General features: G+C 45.4%; 1 protein-coding gene across 2 annotated transcripts in view; it reads left to right on the top strand.

Moving 5' to 3' along the window:
• Window positions 1-15,347, top strand: part of NAV3 (neuron navigator 3) — a 1,248,418-nt gene that overhangs the window by 1,036,922 nt on the left and 196,149 nt on the right. For both annotated transcript variants that reach the window (XM_078674251.1, XM_078674250.1), the window contains exon 24: window positions 5,816-5,927. In XM_078674251.1, the coding sequence (XP_078530377.1) occupies window positions 5,816-5,927 (112 nt within the window). The remainder of the gene's footprint in view (window positions 1-5,815; window positions 5,928-15,347) is intronic.

Here is a 15,347-nt window from a genome sequence, read left to right as displayed (position 1 = left end):
GGTAACACTGAAACAAGCAAACTCATAAGCTAATTCCCCTAAGGTTTTGAGAAAGCCTTTCATTTCTTTTCTTCTTTTCCTTGCAGCTGAGGTTAAATTCTTCCAACAGCTTTAATCCTCATTAAATAAAATGAGTCAGAATGATTGGTTCTTAATCCAGTGGCGATAAACTTAATTTTAATTAATCTAAATGTGCATTGCAGCTGGCAAATCCTCTATTGCCTTGTGGAGCAGTTAAATGTCTGCTCATTACAGTCTTGCATATTAAGCATGTGTTTGGGAACCAGCAGCCTTTTCTTGGTTGCCACTGTGTTTTAAAGAGATGCCTTCCTGCGCAAGGCTTGAGATTCATGTTTACCTGTTGCCACTCAATTTATAATGTTCCTGATTCTCTGCACAAACTTTACAATAACCAAATAACTTAATAAATCTCAACGAATATGGGAGGCATTAAGAGTGATCCTTATCAGAGACTATTCATTTATTAAAACATTGGAACGTTGAGAGTTCCATTTAAGACAATGAAGTGGCTCCAATCGGATGAATGACGTTCCAACAACGCATACTTTTACCACGCATACCTTTACAACGCGGTATTTACAACGAATACCGTTACACCGCATAGCGCTTAGAGGTGCTGGATAGTGGTAAGTATAATTTTCTATTCCAACTCCAGTCCCCGTGGACACTAGGGAAGGTGTTGGATAGAAAATTAAACTTATTACTTACCCTAGAGCGCCCCCCAGCGCAATGCATTGTAATGGTATGCGTGGTAATACCTGCGTTGAAATGGTAGTGCGTTGTAAAAATTTCGTTGTAAACGTTGCATACCCTCCAATCTTATAATGTATGCTATAAGCTTTCTGTTCCAACATGCCAATGTTTGTATCTCTGTTTTTCTCTTTGTAATTTAGAACATTCTACCCTCAGTAGGTGGAATGTTTTAATAGCCTTATAGCCCACCTGCCTTGGGCTATACCTTTTGTTAAAGCCCTAACTCTCATTATAGGTCCTCGCTTACGGCTTCACCCTATAATTCGGGGTCATGGCCTTTAACAACTGGTATATCCCTTGGCAGCGAGCTATAAGGCTATAGTAGCCATGCAAAAATAACAGTAACTGTGCATGGATGCCTAACGAGAAGAAGTTGCATTTTGTTTATTGAGCACTCCCCATGAAATAAAGATCTACTTCAGGCATTTCATAGTTAATTGATTGCACCTTCTCTGACGTGTGAGGCTAGAAATTAAACCTGGTGAAGAAACAGGAAGAGAAAGTTACTCACTAAGTACCATATAAAGTATTGTGTAAGTTGCCACACCATAAATCTAGAAGCTTATGACTGAAATCTATGTTCTAGCTACTAGACTACACCCCAGGTCATTTCCGAGAAGAACAGTATAGCAGCTTGTTAATTTATGCTGCTTTTTAAACCTAATTTATCAAAATACAGAAAGTTATTGTTACTATTGAAACATGACTGGTACTGATGTATTACAGTATATGAGAGCAAATGCAATCAAGGCTCGCAGTGGAAGCTCAAACCTCAGGGATCATATTGTGAAGTTGTACAGCCTTTTCTGCATGCGCACAGAACCTGAAAGGAGCTGTACGCCTTCTAAACAGTGGAATCATGCTGGCAGCAGTGTATGTGCTCGGTCGCTAACTTCAAAGTGAATGCTTGCATAGAATTATGAAGCAGTGATTATCATAGTGGGGATATCCGTGCCATTCGTAAACCCCCCCCCCCCCACAAAGACACTTTACACGAACTTGGTGTTCACTGCGTAGCTTTATTACTTGTCAATAACCATCTTTATTTGTTATTAAACCACCAACTTTTGACCAATTTTATTAACCATCAAAATACCATTACTGAACATAAGGAGGCGCAGTATCCATCTGCGCCACAGGTTACCATGTATTTACAATTCGTCAGCTCTAGATCCACTCGAGGCGTGTTGTACCAGCAGGACACAACCCAACCCCTCACCACTTAATACCATTACTGAACATAAGGAGGCATAGTATCCATCTGCGCCACAGGTTACCATGTATTTACAATTCGTCAGTCTAGATCCACTCGAGGCGTGTTGTACCAGCAGGACACAACCCAACCCCTTACCACTTCGTCCATATGAGATACCATGTTGCTTCATCCAAGCACCGGCTACTAGGGTAGGGCCGGAGAGTCCAGGACCACCAGCAGTACGGTCCCCTCTCCCGCCAGCCCAGAGCCCCAATGACTGCCTCCCTGTTGCAAGGTCAGGCAGTTTCCGCATAAAGAAATCCCCGGGCCTTTTCCTCTTGTCCGGGACCCCGCCAAATCTACTTAAAACTTAGGGATGGGTGGGTGGGCAACTGTTCCTGCTGCGCCTTTCCGGCTACTCCACGAGGCGAGAGGACAAAGAGGGCTACTCCCTTGATTCCGGCTATTTTATCACCTAAGGGGAGGGACCGCCAATGCACCTCCTTCTTTAATCGCATTTCTGGCATCCCTCCCCTTGCCCACTTTCAGGGAAACGAAACTGTTCCCTCGGCACTAAAATCCCACTAAAGGCACCCCTCCCCTAGACGCGAGGGGTGCCTCTCATTCCTCTATGCTTCCTGGGACAGCTGCATAGAAAAAAGGAGTGAGGGAGCCAATCAACTGTCTTTCTCTGCAAGTGGTGACTTTGTGCAAGTGCTGCATCCAGTGCTGTTTCACTGCTTATGGGGGTAGTAGGCCCATTCTGCGCATTCACTGGTGTAGAGTGGTGCTGCATGACCTCATGAGAATACCCCAGGATTTTGCATGCAAAATCTGCAAGGGTTTGAGTTTAGTGCATGACGGTCACCTTGCACCAGTGAGTCACCTGTGATGTGTGTACCCTGGCTGGTGCAATTTCTGTGCTGGTACTTGTTCATATCAACATACAGATTTTTGAGAATGAAATTTAACCGATTATTAATATTTGATGAAAATACAGGGAAATGTATTTACTTTGATCAAAAAGTCTTTCAGGGTTTGGAACATCTTCATTAGGCATGCAAAGTAATCTGACTTCCTGTGCATTCGCTCGAGGTAAAGTTTCCACAACCTCTCTTGTCAAAAATGATGATTTCCTACTGCAGGATGTCTTCTGAGCATGACATATTGGCTGAGGCTTTACCAGACCTGCGTTCTGTCTACACTCTTGCATGGATCAGGCTGCTAGCGGATGACGAAAAGCAACACCACTAAACTATCAGTCTTCCACACCAGTATGCTGAGAAAAATATTGTGCATTTTCTGGCCGGGGTTCCATCTCCAACTAGGAGCTTCTCAACAGATGCAAGTACAAGAGGATGGACACCATCATTATGAGAAAAATATGGAGATTGACAGGACACACGATCAGAAGAGAACACGATCAGAAGAGAACAAGATCAGAAGAGAACAAGACTCCATCACATGAACATCTCTCCGCTGGATCCCAGAAGACAAGTGGAAGAGCCGCGAGCCAAAGAACACCTATTGGCAAATCGTGGAAAAAGAAATAAAGACTCTGAACCACATCTGGGGCACGTGCAAAAACTTGACAATGGCAGACAAAAGTGGGAGTCATTTGTTGCTGCCCTACGTGTCTGTTGGCATAACGCCTGTAAGTGAATAAATAAAGGTTTCAGCACCTGTCCTGTCAAAAATGACTACTGCATGATGTCCTGTAGGCATGGCATCTTGCAAAAATAAATCTTAATGTAAAATTGTGCTGCAGCCCCCTGCTCTACGATGTGTACCTTACCTGGAGTAGGTGAGGAGGAATGTTGATGTAACAGGTTCAACGTGGGTAGAGTACAACAGGGAATGTGACAGTGATGGCATCCTTTTAATGGACCTTTCACTGGGACAGGTTTGGTCAAGCCTTTGCCTGGAGAGGATGGGGCTCAGAGCAAGTGTTTCATAAGAGTAATTGTACAAATGACTTTATACTCAAACACGTGATTGTGATCACTTGCACAGCACACACTATGGAATAAACCACTCCTTAGCACGTGCAACTGCTGCTGGAGTTCTCCAAAATCAAGTTATTTATTTAAGTCTAGAGAATGGCGTGAAGTGATTTTTCATCTTGTGTTTAGACAACCCACTTGTAAAATGGAGGTTGAAGAATTTGGTCATTTACTGTTGGACCTACAAAACTATCTGGGAGGTAAGCATATAATCCCAAGAGGCACCCAAAATATGAAGGCACATATAAACCTCGACAGGAGACACAAGGAGTAAAGAAAAATAATTGAATCCAACGATGTGTCTTTTCCATTACACTTATAACAGGCATTCCTCCCCAGTGATCAAAAAATAAAGAAATAAGAGAAGAGGCCCACATGGATGCCTGCTGCGGACACTGTTGGATGCCTAGGCTGCTGAATATCAAGACAGTCTACTTTCGGTTCCTCTTTATGCTTCTTTCTTCCACCACCATACACGTCCTGTATATTTATATCACACTGACTATTACCCACCCTGCTTTTTCCCTTTATTACTGTGTTGCTTTCTTTCCCTTCCTCCTCTCTACCTTGTCTGCCTTTTCTCTTTTTTGATGTGGTTCAAAATGAGTGAGGTTGTCCACCATTTCTAAAAGTACTATAAACATCCTGCTTTAAGATCGCCATCTCCATGAACTAACTATGTAGTAAACCATCATCTAGGTATTGCTCCATATCAGCATTTACTACTCAAGTTCAAGTTCAAAAAGCTTTATTCGGTTTGCATAGCACAACCATATAAGCAAATCAAAATAATACATCAACATCATTATTTTTGTCAGTCCATGTTAAATGCATCAATACTCCTTATCTACACATACATACGCATTTAGTGCTCATATTTTTTCTCAGCTGATTGAAATTATCACGAATTCTAATGTTTTGTAAAGTATTTTTTTGCCATTCAGGTGAGGTTCACACACATACCCACAGTAGCTCTCACTGTAAATGAGCGGGGTCAGACTGGAGACAGTCCAGACAAAATGGTTACTCCAGCTCTGCTCCCTTCCTTTCCCCTCTCACTACATCCATCCATCCACTCTCTCTCTTTCACTCCTTCCTGCCTGATCTCTAAATCTCTCTCTAACCTTATCAGCCCCTCTCTCTCTTGAAGCCCCCTGCACCTGTTGCAATTAATATTGGGGAATTGGTGAAGTGTAAAAGGCACCTGGGCCTTTCATTACTGGACTTCAGTGGCTCTAGCTCACCGGAGAAATTACTGATGGTCTGTCTGACCTTGTGAATGAGCTAGTGTGGTGCTGAAGTGGACCAGTTTGAGAGTCTTAAACTGCATGTTTTCTGTCCAACCAGCCAGCTTAATTGTGAATCCTGTTTAAATCTTGATTAATTGAATATGCTGCCCACCCAAAGGAGAACGATGTCCATGTGGTCTTCTTCTGCCCGGCCTATGGGAGTGGCAGGAAATACTGGTTAGTTCCCCTCCTCAGAAACTTGGGGTTCAGAACTTTTCTACCTGCTTACAGAGTCTTAAAGTCAGATCTAGCTCCTACTACAGTTTTTGCACTATCCAAATTTCTAACCTCAATGTGGTATGTCCGAACTCGCTGCTTAAAGAGACTTGGAGACTCAGGACAGATTTGAACATTTGCACACCTTTTTTAAAAAAAGATTTGGATTACTCATGTTGTTTAATACGTTTTTAAATCTTTTTACAAATGTGATATAATGTATATCTTTTATGATCATGTGTGATCGAAATAAAGATTTTTCGAATCGAATCGAATATGCTGCCGTTTTAATCAATTTAATTTAATGAAGGATATTTTGTGCTTCCTCCAATTTCTAGGATTCAGAGCTTATTGAACTGAAGGAAACCATAGAAACACTGAAAACCCAGAATGCTGATGCACAGGCTGCTATCCAGGGAGCACTGAATGGTTCTGATCAAACTCACAGAGGTACCCGACTAATTGTTCAATACAAGATAGATAACATGCTATCGCTGGTGTTAGGCAGAGGGTTGGGAGACATTTTTCAGAATGTAGTTGGTGCAAAACTGTTCACTAATTTAAGAAGGCTCAGAACACTTAAAACAATGAATCCAGAGTTTACAAAAGAAGATCATCAAAAGTATGGTTTTCTGGAATTGTTTCTTTAGCATGGTTACATTTTGAACAAACCTAATGGAAAGCAGAGTGACAAAAATTACATGCTATACCTCTAAGGACTCCCCCGTGTGTCTAGTTTTCAGAAATGTGTGGGTTTGGTAGGGTTCCCTAGATGGCCACTGAGCCCGGGGGCAAAAACCCAGGTGAACCCCAGTGGCAAAACCAGGTTGTTTAGTGATTGGTAATTTTGATGCCTCCTCAATACATTTTGGGACCTTGCCTGTCGCGGGCAATTGGCCCACCCACGCAAGTGAGGTACCATTTTTATCAGAAGACCTGGGGGAATGCTAGGTGGATGGAACATTGTAGATCGCCGCAGATTCCATTACTTAAAATGAGAAGACATTTTGAATGTTAGATAAATTTAAGGTTTGTAAGGGATGCTGGGCCAAAAAAAAAACATGTGAGAGCCAATCAATCAATCAATCAATCAGAGTACTTGTAAAGCACTACTTACCCGTGAGGGTCTCAAGGCGCTATGGGTAGGGGGGGTGCTGCTACTTCTTGAAGAGCCAGGTCTTGAGGAGTCTTCTGAAGGCGAGTAGGTCTTGGGTCTGCCGTATGTGGGTAGGGAGGGTGTTCCAGGTGTTGGCGGCGAGGTAGGAGAAGGATCTGCCACCGGAAGTCGTTCGTTGGATGCGGGGGACAGCGGCGAGGGCGAGGCTGGCGGGTGGGGGTGTAGAAACTGAGTCTGCTGTTCAGGTAGGCTGGTCCGGCGTTGGAGAGTGCTTTGTGTGCGTGGGTGAGGAGCTTGAAGGTGATCCTCTTGTCGACGGGAAGCCAGTGTAGGTCTCTCAGGTGGGGGGTGATGTGGCTGCGGCGGGGGACGTTGACGATCAGTCTGGCGGAGGCGTTTTGGATGCTCTGTAGTCGTGGTAGGTGTTTGGCTGGGATTCCTGCGTAGAGTGCATTGCCGTAGTCCAGTCTTGTGCTGACGGTGGCCTGTGTCACCGTTCTTCTTGTTTTGGTCGGGATGCACTTGTAGATCCTGCGGAGCATGCGGTGGGTGTTGTAGCAGGAGGAGGAGACGGCGTTGACCTGCTTAGACATGGAGAGGGAGGAGTCAAGGATGAATCCTAGGTTGCGTGCATGGTCAGTGGGTGTGGTGCTGTTCCCAGTGTGGTCGGCCACCAGGAGTCATCCCAGGCTGAGGGGGTGGGTCCGAGGATGAGGACCTCCGTCTTGTCCGAGTTCAGCTTCAGATGGCTGCTCCTCATCCAGTCGGCGATGGCCTTCCTTCCCTCGTGGAGGTTGGTTTTGGCGGTGTGTGGGTCCTTGGTGAGGGAGAGGATGAGCTGGGTGTCGTCGGCGTAGGAGATGATGTTGATGTTGTGATGGTGGGCCACTTGTGCGAGGGGGGCCATGTAGACGTTGAACAGCTTCGGGCTGAGAGATGAGCCCTGGGGGACACCGCAGATGATGTCGGTGGCTTCGGATCGGAAGGGTGGGAGGCGGACGCTCTGGGTTCTGCCGGAGAGGAACGACGTGGTCCAGTCAAGGGCCTTCTCTTGGATTCCGGCTTCTAGGAGGCGTGTCTTTAGAGTGCGATGGCAGACCACGTCGAAGGCGGCTGACATGTCCAGGAGGATGAGGGCTGATGTTTCGCCGTTGTCTAGTTGGTGCCTGATGTCGTCTGTGGCGACGATGAGGGCTGTCTCGGTGCTGCGGTTTCGTCTGAATCCGGACTGGGACGGATCCAAGATGTTGTTGTCTTCCAGGTGGCAGGCCAATTGCATGTTGACGATTTTCTCGATGACCTTTGCCGGGAACAGGAGCAGGGAGATGGGCCGGAAGTGCTTGAGGTCCTTGGGGTCCGCCTTGGGCTTCTTGAGGAGGGCGTTCATTTTGGCGTGCTTCCAGCTTTCTGGGAATGTTGCTGTTTCGAAGGAGATGTTGATGACCTTCCGTAGTTGGGGTGCGATGGCCGCGTCTGCTTTGTTGAATACTTGGTGTGGGCAGGGTCTGACGGAGATCCTGAGTGGATGGAGTTCCTGACCTTGCGTGTCTCGTCGTCGTTGACGTTGGACCGGGAGGTCAGGCGGTTGGCGCTGGTAGTGTTCACAGGGTAGGTGGAGTCTGGCGTAGTCGGGGTGGTCGTGGTATTGAAGCTGTCGTGGATGTCAGCGATCTTGCGGTGGAAGAAGATGGCTAGTGAGTCACACAGTTCTTGTGAGGGCGGGATGTCGTTGGCGTTGGCACTGGGGTTGGAGAGTTCCTTTACGATGCTGAAGAGCTCCTTGCTGTCGTGTGCGTTGTTATCCAAGCGGTCTTTGAAGGAGGATCTCTTGGCTAATCTGATGAGGTGGTGATGTCTGCGGGTGGCGTCCTTGTGGGCTACGTGGTTGTCCGGTGTGCATTCGTGGAGCCATATCTTCTCCAGTTTCCGGTATGCGCGTTTGGAGGTCTGGAGCTTGTCGGTGAACCAGGTGGCTCTCTTGCTGGCATGGCTGTTGGAGGGTTTCTTGAGCGGCGCGAGGGTGTTGGCGCAGTCTTCGATCCACTGTCTGAGGTTGCAGGCTGCAGCGTCTTGGTTGGTGGGGTCGGGGTGGGTTCTGGGCGAGGGTGGTGATCAGCTGGTCTTCGGTGACTTTGCTCCAGCAGCGGCGAGGCAGCTGTTGGTTGCGGTGGTGCGTGGTTGTTTTCTTGAAGGTGAAATGGATGCAGCGGTGGTCGGTCCAATGGAGTTCAGTGGTGTGGTCGAAGGCGACGTGGGTGCCTGTGGAGAAGACGGGGTCCAGCGTGTGGCCGGCGGCGTGGGTGGGTGCGGTGACGAGTTGTCTGAGGCCAAGGATGGCGAGGTTGTCGATCAGGGTGGTGGAGTTGGCGTCATTGTTGTTCTCGAGGTCTAAGTTCAGGTCCCCGAGGAGGATGTAGTCCGTGGAGGCAAGTGCGTAGGTGCTGGCGAGGTCGGCGATAGAGTCGCTGAACTGAGCCCGGGGTCCGGGGCCTCAGTAGATGAGTGTTCCTCGGAGGGTGGTGTTGGTGTGGATCCGGAAGTGGAGGTGTTCGGCGGTGTTCAGGGTGTCATCTGCGTGGCTGGCGACCTTGAGGGTGGACTTGTGGACGATGGCTATTCCTCCTCCGATTCCGTTGGCGCGATCCCTGCGGGTGATCTTGTAGGCGTCCGGGATGGCTATGGCGATGTCGGGCACCGAGGAGTCGTTCCACCAGGTCTCAGTCAGGAAGGCCACGTCTGGGGCAGAGGTGTTGAGTAGATCCCAGAGCTCGACGGTGTGTTTGCGTGCGGAGCGGGTGTTGAGGAGTATGCAGCGGAGGTGGTTGGGTCCAGTCCTTGGAGGTTTGGTGGCTCTGTCGCAGGTGAAGCTGCAGGTGCAGCAGGAGAAGGGTCCGTGGGTCCGTTTCGGGGCGGCCTGGAAGCAGGTGTGGTTTCAGCTGGCGTTGAGTGCGTGGAGGGTGCTGGCGTCGTAGTGGAGTCTGGTGTCGTGGCGTTCGCGGGGTCCAGGGGTTCTGGTGCTGGGCGCGGTCCAGGCGCGGACGGGCGTAGACGGGCTTGCCTAAGGCACGCCTTCGGCTTGCCAGCGGCACGCCACCGCTGCGCGGCTGTGTAGCGTCCGGCATATATGGGGAGGTGGGATGGAGGAGCAGCTGGGAGGTGGGAGTAGCGAGTGTGTAGGGGGCGGGGCCGCAGGTGGCACAGCAGCAGGGAAACAGTGGTACAGAAAGCAAAATGGGCCACGCAAGTTATTCACCCCTGTACCACCCTCGTTATCTGCTACTCAAAAATGTGAAGATTTGTCTAGGTTATGACTAAGCTAGGGCACAAAATCCCCAGCTACCAATATTGACAAAAAAAAGGTCTTACAAAATGCCATTTAACCGCCACAAATATAAATCTGACACTAATTTGGTAACGTTAATCCACCACTTACACTGGTTGGTTTTAGCACCTCCAGAAACGCTGGCTTTAAAGCACAAATACTTATCAAAGTATATAAATATTGAAGCCAAGCCTTCTGAAAGTGAGCCATAAAGCCACTTCACGGCACCAACTGCTTTATTGTCCATTCACATGCCATTCACACTCCACACACAAGACTTCCATACCGCCGGCCACGGGCTCAAACAAACAGATCACTTGCACTCACATAAACATAATGCCGCCATGGAAGGGCATATCACATTCATACGCCACAAGACATAATTAGTTTGACCACATTTTACCACCTATCAAGCCTCTGCCTCCTTCTTCCTGAACATTACCTAACGCATGCCGAGTGCTCTTTTACTAATGGCTCCAATGACAGCCACATGAGGCTCAGGAAGACATGTCTTTCATGCGCCTGTAGCACACTCACTTGGCTAAATCCAACTCCTTCCAGTTTGTGGATGCAAGTCAAACATGCTGGACATTTTCCAAAGCTTTCTAAAGAGAACATCATAAAATATAAAGAACAATAGGATTTGAAATACGGGTAGTACGTGACAGCGTAGCATATGTCCAAACCCCTGTTACGTGCAGTGACTGTAATGCACTTATAATACAGCACACTGAACATCTACTAAGTTCTGACGGAGGATGAACATGGCACTCAGCATTGACCCATAAGTATCATAGTAATTTCAGTGCGAGTGTGGCAGCAATGGATTTGAAACCATGGGTGGAGATGAAGTAATGACATGTATCTTTACTACCTTTACTATATGTCTTCTACCATGCGCTGCAATATTAAAAAACGATCTCTGCTCATATGTGAAGATGGGGGTTAACCAATCTATGTGAGTAGACCAGTAGGACAGCAAGGTTGGTTTATGCACCACCCCCATTTTTAGCGTGAGGCCCAAAAATATCTTCAACTCCCCTAATGAAGTGGGAGTCCACTTGTGTGCCCTAGAATGAGGCCCAAAAGTGCCTCCATGCTCCCTCAGAAATTGTTCGGCACGCAAATTTGTTTGCTGCACAATTTCATCAAGGGAGTCAACTTCCAAAAAGAGATGGATGTAGTTAATTGGCAAAAAAGTTACTGTATCGACTTTACATCCAGCGTTGCCAGTGAAAAGCGGAATTTGGGGCTAAACTAAATTGAGAGGCTGCCAAGAAAGTACTCCCTCTGTGCTTGTGGCTGCACGTGCCTACTCTCTGGGTTGCTCTAACCTGCTACTGGTGTCCCACTGCACAGACTGTGCTTGCAAAGGGACAGCACGACTGACAACATCTCCTTCAGAATAGCTGGAAGATGAATCGTCGGATGGAACTGTGCCGACTGAAAAATCACTCCCACCAGATTCTGCTCCATTGTCCTCTTCCTCAGATGCTGTCTCAGTATCTGCTGTCTCAGACTCTGATCCTGCCTCAGAGCTGAACTCCAGAACCAGATTTAGGGCCTGGGCAGCATTCATACAACAATACACCACCACTGCTACTGCCTAAAACCTTTATTTTAAAACAGTATCCTACGTAGAAGACAGATAGGTTGTAGATTTAAAAGTTTGGTTGGGTGTGTGAATGAGTGATGTGTGCAACAGTCAGGAATTATGAAGTCACCTTCCTTTGCCTTTACACAATCAGCAGGCTCTCTAAAAACACTAAGAAAGCCAGAAGACAACACAGTATTACTTCACCTTGCCACATACCCATCATCGCAGCCTTTAGCACTGGTGGCAGCCAGTGCAACAACCATTTTGGCATCCCCCCATTGTCATGTAGTTCTTACAAACCAATATAGGATCTGCACTTTTAAACCACATATACTGTAGGATTGGCGTCAGACTGATTTTAGACACCACTACCGAATAGGTCAGCCTGTATACCAGCTAGGTCACAGTGCCACAAGAAATCTCTCTTACCAAGGAGAGAATAGTTCTTGGCAACTATCGAACATGACAACCCTGATCCCTCAGAATTGTGGAAACAGTGCTACAGTCGCTCAGTCACTCATGCTCACTTCGTCTCAGAGAGATACACAGAAAAAACGGTGGGGACATTTTTCAATAAGTATTTATTGAACCAGCATCATTCTCATGTAAAATAGGTGTGCTGAAACAATCATTAGACAGTGACAGATGTAAATGATTATAAGCACTAACCGAGTAAAAGGATGATAGATTTCTACCATCATGCTAAAACAATGAATACAGGCAAGTATATGAAATACATGACAGTAGAATGCGTACTCCTACGATGCGACCATAACTAGATGTACCTAAATGTATCTAGCATGTATGTAGGTGTAAAGCCAAGAATCCCTCTTGGATAAAGTCAGCCCCATTGCCTGAAGTGAGAGACTGTGGAACCCCATCTTCATCTTGAGGTGGACACTTTGGAAGGGTTATCAGTCCATTGCAAGCTGGAGTGTCTGCGTGCATGAGCCTCATCATATCGCGTCAGTGTATCTGCATGGAAGTCCTTCTCTTCTCTGCCTATCTCAGCAAGAGATGATGTATATATACCCAAAGCAGTACCTTCTGGGGATATACCCTGCTGTGTCATGTCGGACTTAGGATGACGGAAGAAATGACCCTTATACATAGTTATCATGCAGGAGATGGTAGGCCTGCTGTCTTGCTGTGATTCCAAGAATCCTCATGCATAATGAATGAGGTTTAAGCTTTCAGAGAAAACCCCATGTCATTGACATTTCCGTAACTAGGTAAAAGGTCAGTACTAACAACCCTTATGTAGTGTAATGTTAGAAGAGAATATAGGTGAAAGATTAGGTGACTACCTGAGCCTATATTGGAGTACCTACATGGAACATAACACCATGACCTCCAATAAACATCTGTTATTCAGCTCCAAGATGCCTAAGGGTGAACATATGCTTTACAAATGCACACTATGACCTTCTTGGATTCCCTCACTATCATCCAGCAAACGTGCCCCTCATCTCTTCATCTTTCTCACATACATTTCACCTGTTTCATGGCGTTTCTAATGCCTAGCTTTACTAATCCACTTAGCTATCCACATAATACAGATCTGTTCTTTCCAGCATGCTCTCTGCGTCACTTTATGACGTGTAAACTGCAACTAGACAAAAGTCAGATATCTCTCTCTCTAGCAGGAAAAAAATATTAACGCTGCAGCAGGGCCACACTTTATTGCCTTTCATGTAACTTCAAAGAGACTCATTATAGTTCTTTCACAGTCTCATCATTTCAAAACTGAAGTATTTTCAATATGCTATACAACAAAGTCCTAGTTGTGGCTTATTTATATTATGCATCTAACAAGCACAGACAAAGCCAATAGTACTGGCTTATAGGTGTAATGTTGCCTGTTGTATTATACCTGGATGCCACGACAGAAGTAGCAAAAATACTAGTCGGGCAGAACACTAAACTAAGCACAGATTTTCCATGTACATGTTCTAAAGCCACACCCTTAATTACATCAGCCACACCTCTTTGAGCCCCTCCAGCTTTTTTCATCCAACGCAAAGCCCTGACAGCGACATTTCTGTGTGTGTGTGTGTGTATACATATATATATAGATATATTTTGCTACAATCCTGGTCTCCTTTTCTTAACTCGAAAACAACCAGAGTCGAGGCCCCAATGTGATTAAACAGTGCTTCAGTTTATTTGGCACAAGAAAAACACCCAACGCGTTTCGAGATCAGCCGACCTCTTGCTCACGGGTGGAGCTTAGTTGAACCTACATTCTTTTTAAAGTGAAAGTTACCGTGATACAAACTTGCACGTGATCCATAGACATAGACAAAATGTATCCATTGCTACAATGTCTTTTAAATTAATGAAAGAATCTTATATACTAAATCGCATTATTGTCATGCATTTAGATTATTAAAGGAACCTAGTATGACTTTTCAGTATGGTCCAAAGAAACAACGTATTTTTGCCCAAGTGGGCTCAAGGCTACTACTGGTTCATATCTCGATTAAAGTTAGCATCTTAACATATTTCCATTGTTTACATATACTCCTATTCTTCTGAGGTTTAAATATTGTCCTAGTGGACAATTCACTTTTTGTCCACTAAGATGCTTTCCCAATTGTCATGTGATTGAATGTCCTTATCCTGCCCCAGTGGGCAAATCAGTGTGTCCATTATTATTGTTTGTCTTTCCAGTTCCTGTAATCAAAAAAGAGACATTGCTACTTTAGCAAAGTTTCCTATGTCAGATCTATGCTAATTAAGTTAAAATCATGTTAAAAACACAAGAATACAGTTTCAGAACAAGCAGCAGCTACTTTACACACTTTTTCTCTTAATGGCAATTTTAAGTACGTAGGTGAATCGCTAATTCTTCTCCAAGATTATGCCCTATGGGTTGCATTGTGTTGTACTTGATAATATACTTAAATTCCAGCTTTCTTAATTCTAGCCATCGATTACCTCCTCTCTCCCTGTTCTCCACACAATCCAATACACAAAATTTCATTAGATTTGGATTTTTGTTATGTTCCTCAGCGAAATGTCTGGCAACTGGACTGGATATTGCTGATTTACATTCCTGATTGCCCTTTGATGTTCCAATATTCTCATCTTAGCCTGCTTTGTGGTGCAATAATATAACATTTATTACAGGGACACTGCAGTGCGTAAATGGCATATTCTGTATTGCAGCTAAGATGTTTGGTTATTTTATGTGCACTTTGTTCTTTAGATATTTTTAGTGTTTTGCAATTGGAACTGTATTTGCATGCTTTGCATTTACGACAAGGAAAAAATCCTTGTATTGTGTTGGATTTTTTATGTTCCTTGATTAATGTGGAACTTAGTGCGTCCTGTAAGGATTTAGTCTTTCTAAAGGTCAATGAGGGGATTTCATGAATGTAATTCCTCAAATCTTTGTCCAGTTTTAATATGTTCCAGTACTTTCACAGACCCTGTCGTAGTTTCCAAGCCTGGCAGTCATAGTTTGTGATAAAACGTATCTTATCATCTTTTTTACGTGCTTTGGGGATCAACAGATCTTTCTTGACCATTAAGTCCACTTTTTCTTCAGCCTGTTTGATAATTTTTTGACTGTAGCCCCTTTCTGCAAATCTATTTAACATTGTTTTTTTCTCTTCCCTGAAGCCTTCAGTAGAACTACAATTTCGTTTAGCTCTAATTAGTTCCCCCAGGGGTATGCTGCGTATTAGATTGGGAGGATGGCAGCTATCCGCATGCAAAAGACTGTTTCCTGCGGTGGACTTTCGGAAAAGGGAACTGTTTAATATTCCTTCGCTCACTTCTAGTCTTACGTCCAAAAAATCCAGTTGTTTTTTGTCTATGGTACTGGTA

This window comes from Lissotriton helveticus, chromosome 1_1, assembly GCF_964261635.1.
Source record: "Lissotriton helveticus chromosome 1_1, aLisHel1.1, whole genome shotgun sequence".
In the NCBI taxonomy this organism is placed as follows: domain Eukaryota; kingdom Metazoa; phylum Chordata; class Amphibia; order Caudata; family Salamandridae; genus Lissotriton; species Lissotriton helveticus.
This window is presented reverse-complemented; position numbering and strand designations above follow the sequence as displayed.